Consider the following 10,357-nt stretch of genomic DNA (forward strand, 5'->3'; position numbering starts at 1 on the left):
ATTCAAGAGGCTAGATTGCTCTTAACATCTCTTTTGAGGATGGCAGATAAGAACAGGACATGCAGGAAGGGTGGATCTTAAGGTCTGGTCAGTATCAACTGGGAAAAAGGAGAGGAATGTCAATTTCATTCCACAGGCTGGTCATTTACCTTGGAGAGCTCCCCTGCTGGATCAGACTAAAGGTTGCTCTAAGTTCAGGCTCTGATTTTCAGCACCTGCTGACCAAGTATCTCCAGGATGAACACCAGCAGGGCACAAAATGGCCTCTCACAGCTTGTTGTCTCTGCTACTCAGAGATATATTGCTTCTGGACATGGAGGATCCACATCTAACATGACTGATAGCCGCTGAGATAATCCTTTTCATTATATCTTGCAGCAGCCGTTCCATTAATTAATTTATGCCTTGAATGCCAAAACGTAGCCGCACTTACCACACCTTCTCGGGGCAACATAAAGTTCTAATAACAGGAGAAAGGAGGTGATTTAGTCTGATTATTAAGTATGTGTTTGTGTGTATAAAACCTAAACATCCATGCTTGATTCTTAGGTAAAGAAGAGCCAAGTTCTACCTAAGAATCAGCATTCTACAGCTGCAGAGCCAAATGCAGCTCAGAACAGACCCAAAAATGGCTCTTTTAATTAAATCTTTAATGTAAAGTACAGTGGGGGGAACTGCAGGTGAAATGTTAGAATAAAGGTAAGGGCAGACAAAATGTTGTGTGGTTTAAAGGGTTTAGAGATGCTTTACAATAAGAGGCGAACTGCTGACAGTAATCCAAGTGAAATCAATGCAAAGATTTATGCTCCTGCCCTAAAACCATCACACAAGCTACTCCGGTGTGTATTACTGCTTGTGAGATTTACTGTGTGCCACTTCCTAATCAAGGATTTCCTAACAAAGGACTTGAAATCCCCAGCTGCAGAAACTTTATGGATTATTTATTAACATGTCACTGGTTGTTTCTGGGTTGAGCAAGGGAAATCTCCCAGTCTGGCCAAGAAGTTTGCATGGTCCCTGGTCCTAAAGCGGGTTTGCCAATTCGTTGATTCTTTTCAAAAACCTCACGGTGAACCCGCTACTGTGCAAACACCAGGAGAGCAGAAACAGTTTATTTTTCCTGACCAGCCGCCTGATCTCCCCGCCCTGCCACCCCCCTGATCTCCGCACCTGACATCATGTCAGTTTTCAACTCTGCTGAGTCGCTGACCGTTGCAGCCCGCCCTTCCCAAAATGTTCCCCCAAGCACGTTTTCTGCTCATGGTATCAACCAGGTACCCTTTGGCCTGGGTGAATCAGGAGTGGAGTCCCAAAATGTCCCCATTTTCTTTTCTGGACATGTACTAATTGCTCGGAGCATATAGCTAGGGAAATGTGCACTTTGGGCTGAATGTTAGTGGGCATATCGGGGTGGGTGGAGAGAGTCTCTCATTTTCCACAAAAATATAAGAACATGAGTGGGAATGCGATGTGATGCTGTGCCCCATTGGGGGGTTTTTTTGCTGCCACTTGCCATGTTGAGGCCTGCACCGGGCCCTGTCCAGAATTGGAAAAAGGAGGGGCTTCATTTCCCCTCCTCTCTCTGTGGGTCAACCAATCAAAAGCCTAGCCTTTTTTGTGGGTCAGCAATTTAAAAGGCAGGGTAGAGACGTTCATTCAAGCTGCCACCCCAAAACAGCAGCCAACCAGAACATGGGACACTGGGGATGTTCACGCATGCGCTGATATGCTCACAGTGTAAATAAAAAAGACCCGGGCTCCTGCGAAACAAACTGGAGTATTTCCTCCCGGTCTTCACTCAGTTCCTTCACAGAAACAGGCAGCCATATAAAATAGACCAGAATTGTAAGATATTGATTGTAACCTGGTATAATTGTGCCTTGGGGAAACAGGCACTGATTTCTCAATAATGTTTAACTTGTGCATTTTCAGTTATGCAAATAGATTGTCCTAGACTGCTTTGTTGTCGATGGGACCAATTTTGGCTCTTAAATGCATAAAAGGTTGCTAATCCCAGTTCTGCTACCTCCAACCCTTCCACAGAAGTTCTGTGGCATCATGTGGAAGGCTATGCAGTTCTTCATCAGTGGGGAAGACTATCCACTTTGCACCTGCTGTGGAGTGCTTTCCTTGTTCTCTTGCAAATATGCCACACTGAAGTCAAGGCATCGGGCAACAACACCCACCTCAAATCCGGAGGTTCCTCCTTTACCAGCTGCCCCTCTGTCCCTGCGCCGCAGTGCATGGGGAGAGGTCCTTGCCCTGCGTGAGATCCACAGGTTCGGATCCGCGCCCCTTGCCAGTTCGATGGAGGGGGCCCTCCGGGTAACCCACAGAAGCCCCCCGGCTGCCCCCTTCCGCCGCCCCAGCCCCTCACCTGTCCATGGCGATGGCCATCATGGAGTAGATGCTGGCGAAGACGGCGGCCACCGGGAAGAAGTTTTGGAAGCGGCAGTAGAAGAGCCCGTAATACCAGACGTTGTGGACGGCGTAGGTGAAGTTGACCAGGGTGTTGAAGGCGGACATGGAGGCTTCGGCCAGGGCCAGGTTCACCAGGAAATAGTTGGTGACGGTGCGCATCCTCTTGTGCGCCAGGATGATCCACATCACCACCACGTTGCCCACCACGGAGACCACCACGATCAGCGCGTACGCCACCGACCAGAGCGCCACCTGCCACGCCGGCTGCTCGAACTGGTTGGCCTCCGAGGCGTTGAACGAGCCGTTGGGGGCCGGCGGCCACCCCTCGGCCAGCAGCAGCGCCGCCTCGTCCATGGAGCAAACTTTGCCGCCGCCGCGCCGGCGCTACCGGCCCGGGAGGAGAGCGGCGGAGGCGGCGTCGGGCGCCCCCATCTGCAGCCGGTCCTGCGCTGACCGATCGCCTGTTGCTCGCCCGGCAAGTGGCCGCGGCCGGTGCCTCGCCGGGTTCCTGCAGCGGTCCCCGCGCCGGGCAGGGCTGGGCTGGGCTGCTGCAGCGAGCGAAGGGGCTTTTTATAGGCACGCGTGGGAGACGGCGCGTCGGGGAAGGGGGGCAGAGGCGGCGCCAAGCGGACCAGCCCTCCCCCTGCCCAGATGTGGACACAGCTGGACAGCTGCTGCGGGCAAGGACGGCGGGGAGACCCCTCGAGCCGGCTGCGGCTTCCCCTTCTGACCGGGGGGCGGGGTGGCGTGAGGGCGGCGCGGGGTCTCTCTCGACGCTGCTCTGTCCCCTGCTCGGGCAGCCTCCAAACTGCAGCAGCAGGACGGACCGAGGCTTGTGTGTGATCCTAGACGCGCTGGAGATCCTGTGGATGTCTTAATGGCGTGGAAAGGCAGGACGCAGAGTGTCGCGGAATCCTGCGCCTACCTCCAGAATAGCTTCACGAGGGGCCAGCTCAAGCCAGGGGGGCGGGTATCGGCCGCCTGTCTTCAACAGCGTCTGACCAAGAGACTCTGGGAAGCTTGCAAGCACCTTGAGGACCTTCCCCGTCCCTTGTTCCCAACTCCTGGCATTCAGAAGCCCACTGCCTTGGGACCGGGAGGTTCCATTAAAGTCTCATGGCCACCGATTGTGAATGAGCCTAGTCTCTTTTGACATCTGGCATCTTGCAGCAGGAAGCCCCATCATTCAGTTTTGCATTATTATGTGATCAGCGGGAGGTTCACTTGCACATGTGTGGATTCCAGTGCACCCTGTGCCCTGTTTTTCCACTCCATTAAGGCATCCATGGGATCCCCGGTGAATCTAGGATCTCACACACACATATCCTGGAGTCTTACCAAGATGCTCCAACTATTCCTTCCAGGGGAAAGTGCCCCTGTTGCTCGCCCCTTCCTCTGCCTTTGCTGGCTGGTTGACTTTCTCACAGGGAAATCAGGTTGACAAGGATAGTGTGGAGCAGGAAAGGCAGATGTAGACCCAATTCATATGGAACGTTTACCTCTGATTTCTTCAGTGCACGGTGGGGTTGTAGTGGAGCCTCCCCATACAAGAAATCTTGCCCTGATGGATATTTGCCCTCATCATGCCCCAGACACTTTGTGCATAATCAGCTGTGGTATCATCTCACTGGGCTCAGGACAAACTTGCAAAGTGAAGCACACACCCTTCAATAATCATATCCCATACATACAGTCCAGTGACATTTCTATTTTTATTTCTGAAATGACATAGATTATATTACATATAATGGCCTTGATTCCTGAGCAGTAAAGCATACCGTTCCCGCTCTCCCCATGCTGTGCTTGGAGCTGGGTGGAGGCAGTCCCTCAAGTATGTAAGGCCCAGGTTCTTTAGGGACTGTTAACAGGCAGAACCTGTTGGAGAAGGAACCAAGGAAGTAGGGCTCTGCAGAATGGGTAGGTAGCACACGAGACCAGTTTGCTTGGCACCGAGGGTCAGATCTCCACCTAAGCAGCCAAGGCATTGACAACACTGCTGAAGTCAACTTGGCACTGCAAGAGAAGGCAGCAAGCGTGTCTTATGCCTGTCTTTGCCTTCCAAACCTACACAAGGCAGATCCCTGAAATGCTGGCAGTGCTTCTGGTACACAGCTTGTCTCGAGCATGTGTAGCCACATCCAATTGCTGTCTTCCCCTATTCACTATGTTTGCTAGCACACCAACATTTTCACAGGCAGAAGCTGCATTTTGTTGAGCACTTGGTCCAAAAAAGTTTGCCTACTTCTGCTGTAGAATTCAGGCTGTGAACTCTGGGGGAAAGACATTTTAGATCAAAGTCTCAGAAGCTAGCTGTGTTGGTCTGCAGTAAAACAGTTAGATTCAAGCCTAAGGACACCTTAGAGACCAGAGTTTTGGGGAAAGGCTTTCAAGAGCCAAAGTTAACGTGTGTTAATTGGAATGCTGTGATGTTATGTTTTTGTTTATTTATATGCCATTAAAGGTATTTGACTTGAAAAGAGTCAAAGTTCCCTTCATCTGACAAAATAACAAATCCCCCAAAGATATCTTGTCCTTCACGTCATTTATAAGTTTTATAATGTTTTTATAATGTTTATAAGTTTTCCAGCTTGCAAAACATTAATAGCAATTGGTCATATGTGGAAAAAAACGGGAGTTGGCTTTGTTTCACATTTAGATGCTTGAATCCCCATTTAGATGCTTGAATCCAGAATTCAATAAAGATTGAGGAAGAGAAAAAGTTATAACTGACAAGGATATTTACCAATGGGAAGACTTAGACACACAACTCTCTCCTTAGGAAGGATTGTGTTTATCTTTCCTATCGTCCTGCTTATTCCAGTTATAGACATAAGGGAAGACTTTGATTCTGTAATTAGCACTAACTATTTGTTATTCTGTTCTGTTTGGAGCTGCAAAGTACAAAAACAAACTTTTCTTTCTGGTTGCACATGCTGGCATGAAGAGTTCAAGACTGTGAAGGATAAAAATAAATGCTTTACTTGCCTGGACATGCATGTCCAGAGTGGGAGACATTACCCACCACTGTTTGACTTGAATGCCCTGAAGACTGCAGGGGGAGGGGGGGTGCTGTTGCCATCTTAATGTGTGTGAGCTGCAGTCAGTGACCCAAGAGATGGAATAGTAGATGGACAGATTGTCAGAATATTTGGCATCGCTTATGTTTAACTTATTGCAGCAGCAAGCTAGTGGCACCATTTGGTTACAGTGTGCTAATGCAGGGCAGCTGGGCAGTTAACTGGTTGATTGAGGTTGACCTTTAATGCTGTGTATTATGGTGTAGCTTCCTTGCTCCTTACCTCTCCGCCTCTCCCTTTTGCTCCTTGTCCTTATGCTGCATGATTGTACGCTGAGCTGTGCTGCTGTATCTTTCCTTATTTGCTGAACTTGTAAGCTTGCTTGCTTGTCAGTGCTTTTTAGCACAGGACGATTTTGTCTTCCTCTTCTTTTGTAAATATATATTTTGTAGCCTGAGTTTTTATATTTAGAACTTTATGAAAACTCCTTTTTATGTAACTCTGCTGTGTTTTCTCTGCTAAGGAACTGGGTAGTTTCAGTTCTTCTATCACAGACTAGGGTCAATCACATAAAAAGTCACCCGCTCGCCTCCTGTCCCAAGCCTCTCCTTCTGCCATCTGCCCAGGAAATCCAAATAGGACAGTGACATTCTGGAATCACTGCTGTATTGGAAGTCTATCAACCTCTCCCAATTCTCAGAAATAATTATGTTTCTATTCAGAATAGGAATGATTAAAAATCCACACAGACTATGAAATCCAATTAAATAAGAGGCACCGCTCCCACGCACGCTCATCACATCAGTGATGACCTTCTGATGGACAGTCTGACTGTGCTGGAGTCTGAATCCAGGCCCTGAGATGGAACTTTGCAAATTGTGAAGAAAGTTCCTTGGAACCCCAAGTCACACCTCTGGATATGAGGATATGAGCCAGGCACATTTAGATATTACACAGTACACAGATTGGGACTGGGGTTCTCCACCCTGTGCTGTGTGTACCAATCAGACATGAGTTGTGGGTTTTCTTTCATTCCTGTGCTTGTGGTGGTGTCCAATTCAGATTGTGACTATGGCACTCGTGGAGAGGGGCTTCAGTCTGTGTTCTAAATCTGATATTCTAAATCTGAAGAGGTCTAGGGGGTGCCATTTGGCCTGCTGGGAAAATCCTAGCGATTTATGCACTTGTGGTCTTCTTTGCATTGAGCGTATGTTCCCTTTGGGTTTGATTCTTGGTTACACACACATTTCCCGCTCTTTGGCAGTCACCCCACCTTCAGATTAGAGAATCCCTATGGTTTTCAAACCTTCTGAAAGCGTGACTTTCCCTCTCCCTTTGCAGGGAAAATGAAGATCAGCATGTATTTAGCTTTCTTTGGGATTTCTTTTTCCTCCCTGCCTTCCCTCACCCACATTGCAGCAGTTCTTCCAACTTTTTGGCCACTCTCTTCTAGGGTAGTTTGTGGGCTCCAAAGATGCCCCTCAGGATTGACATCCAAATTTCCCAGATGCTCAACAGCAACAGAGATGCTTCTGCTGATTACGGCCTCCTAAGGAGAAATGCCTGCCATTGCTGCCATGCTGGGACTGGGAGGGGGACCTACAGCCAAGTAGATGGTCCTAAAGCTGCTTGCTGGGGATGTAAATACCATGTGTTACTTCCCGCTGCTATTTTTGCCAGGAATGGACTCAGACTGGGGCAGCTGCTATGTGGCATCTGAAATTCCCTTGCCCGTTGCTGCCACATCTCAGTGCCACATTGCAATGAAGCTGATCTACAGGGAGAACTGTGGGTTTCTCTCTCCTTTCAGTGATGTCCCCAACCTCCCCCTCACACAAAGAAACTGTAGTTTGGGCACAAACAAGAAAGAAGAAAGTGGGTCATTCTAACAAGATGCAATTTTACATGATCAGGATGCATTACATGGCATTAGAGGTAGACAGTTTTTTTAATCACTATTTTTCAGGTTTGGGTTTAACAGTCCCAAAAAGTGTTGAATCCTTACCCCCCCCCCCCCCACAAAATAAACCAATTCCCAGTATCAGTGTTGTGGGTGTGTGTTGTTTAAATTGACAGGTCTATTAAATTAGAACCTGAAAAATTCCTGCTGCTTTGAAGTTCTACGTGAAGAAGGCATTGGTGGTGTGCGCAAAGTGGCACAAATCATGCCTGATTTTTTTCAGCGATTCAGGAGTCACTTTTTGGATCCCTTTTAACTGCTGCTTTTTTTGGGGGGGGGGTGAATTTACACCCCCACTCTGGAAAATACTGATAAGGTATTTCAGGTTTTTTTCCCTGTTTGCCTTCACTTATACAGCATTGCTTTCCAAAAAGTTCAAATGAAGTTCAGCTGCCACTAGTCCAAAAGCAGCTGCCTGCCTATTGTACCTTCTAAAAGAAAGCAGACCTTTAGAAGGGTGGTTCTGAACTGGCTACCTCTTATGACTTCTGCTACAGCTGCTAAACTATGCACTTGGGCTTGGGTGTGGGTTGCTGCGAAGGGTGCCAATCAGACTCTGCACTCTCTCCTGACTGCGCCCCCTCCACTGGCATCTTGGGTATCGCGCCTTGCCTCTTGCTCATTATTTACACAGGAAGCTTGTGCTTGGTGGAAATTGCCTGGAGTGCATGCACACTGCAGTGAGGTAAACAACACCCACAGATAGCCTAACTGGCTATTAATACATGTGTTACTATTAATGCAAACCCTGACAATTTGTGCACACCGTAAACAATCCCCGTAACACAGCACAGTGACACCAGCAGACGTAATACGAGAGGACTGAATTAGCACAGCCGTTTCAGCTGACGCTGGAGGGGAAAAGGGGAGAATTCTTCGCATGCTAGCTAACGGCAGCTCTTTTGCAAATACACAATAGCCAATTACTCCTCCTTTCTTGCGTAGAAAAAAAAAATCTGAAGTACAGTAGCGATGCCAACAGAACACTGCCAGTAACACAGTCTAAGAAAACAGTACTCATGCAGGCAAAGAGATACTTTTGAGGGGTTACTTTTTTGTATATATTGAAAATGACAACTTTCCCAAAGCTACTTAACCCTGTCTGTGAATTGCAGTAATGCAACAAAGGACCCATACAAATGAATTCTTCTTTGTTGGGAACATCTGGTTTTCTCTGCTCATTGGAAAACATTCTTTGTCAGCTGTACCACCTTCTTATTCACTGCGCTTCACTCCGACTGCTGTGAATGCTAAACAAGGTACTAGAAAAATGGGGAATTTGAAATATTGCTGAACATCTATACTTTTTCAATTCATTCCCCTTGCAATAATGACTGTGAGGAAATGGTATTTGCCAGCCCTTGCCTGCGACCATGTGGAGGGGAGAAAATAATGCACCCTCCCTGCGGACTCTGGTCAGCTAGACTTCTCTTCCCCCATTGCCAGTTTCACCTCCCCCCCCCTCTTTTGGTACCACCACCGGCAAAACTAGTCAATAGGGCAATAACACCCTAAGGGCTAGCACCTTGGCACCTCTGCCTTTTACTGCTTCATTGAGTAGCTCGGTCCTTTGCATTCTCCTCCATGACTGGACAGGGGTGTGTGGTGGGTGGGGTAGGGGTCCGACAGGGGAGAAGAGGGGGGTCCAGCATTCTGTAGGGGAATGTGCATTTACTCCTGCCTCCTTTCATCTTCTCTCTGAGTAAGAATGGCTGAGCAGGGGTTTAATGTCAAGCATAGAAATGAGTGCATTCAAAAGGAACAGAGATTGTTTAATACGAATACAAAAGGCATGCAACTCATTTGCCAACACAGCAAACAAAGCAAGAAACAACAGAAAATGTGTTAACATGCAGCCCTCTGATCTCAGTTTGAAGAAGGAGGAGGAGGATCTTGGATTTATATCCCACCTTTCTCTCCTGTAAGGAAACTCAAGGTGGCTTATAAGCTCCTTTCCCTCCCTCTCCCCACAACAGATACCTGGTGAGGTAGGTGGGGCTGAGAGAGTTCCAAAGAACTGTGCCTAGCCTAAGGTCACCCAGCAGGCATGTAGGAGTGCAGAAACACATCTGGTTCACCAGATAAACCTCTGCCCTCAGGTGGGGAACCAAACCCGGTTCTCCAGATTAGAATCCACCTGCTCTTAACCACTACACCGCCCTGGCTTATGTCCCCTAATGAACACAAAGGAAAGTTGGTTGTTTAATTCTTGGAGTTAGAAGCTGTGCTGTGCTCTGCAAGCTAGTCCAATCAGGTCTCCTCTGAAGCAGCGCCCTGAAGTCATGATAGGGAAGCTTGGAAACATTGTTAGGTTCTGCTGGAAGGAAGGGGCTGATCCTAACACACAGGCTTGCACCTAGTGGACCAGTGGATCCAGCAAGGCAGTTTTCTCAAGCCTCTTATTAAATAGGTTGGGAAGGAATCAGGCTCAGCTGCCCTGCAGGCAGATGTTGGGGTCCTGCTGCTGCACTGTACTTTGACCGGGATCCTGCAAAGAAAAGTGTAATCTTTCTCTGGCTGTGACAGAGTGGCATATAGCCAGCTGAGCACTCCATCTCCTCTTGGCTGCCTCAGCCAAGGCCTTCTGCCATCACCATTCCTGCAGGGTGGGAGCATTTGCTGGGGGGCGGGTATAGGCTTGGGTTCATATCCTGCCCAGGGGAGCCTTGGTAGCTATTTCAGAGGCCAGTGGTGAGGCTTTCCTTGCAGGGTCAAAGAGGATGTCCTCTGGTGTTGCTGGACCACTGTCAGCAGATGCCTTCCCATGTTAGGTTCTCCCTGGTCCTGATGCGTCTTCCTTGGCTGGTGGCTTTGTCTTCTCTGCCTCTTCTCTGAGTCTGAGTCACTGAGCTGATTGGTGTGTGTGTGTGTGTGTGTGTGTCATGACACAAACATTCAGAAATAGTCCATTCCCTGGATCCCTGCAGTATGGTTTCCCCCCATGCCCTTTCAGCAACTG

General features: G+C 48.4%; 1 protein-coding gene across 1 annotated transcript in view; it reads right to left on the reverse strand.

The window, feature by feature from the left end:
- Nucleotides 1-2,972, reverse strand: part of LOC125442190 (substance-P receptor-like) — a 62,534-nt gene extending 59,562 nt beyond the window's left edge. Inside the window, exon 1 of the mRNA XM_048513386.1 lies at nt 2,378-2,972. Within this exon, the coding sequence (XP_048369343.1) occupies nt 2,378-2,775 (398 nt within the window). The 5' untranslated portion in view covers nt 2,776-2,972. The remainder of the gene's footprint in view (nt 1-2,377) is intronic.
- Nucleotides 2,973-10,357: the final 7,385 nt, after the last annotated feature.

Source organism: Sphaerodactylus townsendi, linkage group LG12 (genome assembly GCF_021028975.2).
Source record: "Sphaerodactylus townsendi isolate TG3544 linkage group LG12, MPM_Stown_v2.3, whole genome shotgun sequence".
In the NCBI taxonomy this organism is placed as follows: Eukaryota; Metazoa; Chordata; class Lepidosauria; order Squamata; family Sphaerodactylidae; genus Sphaerodactylus; species Sphaerodactylus townsendi.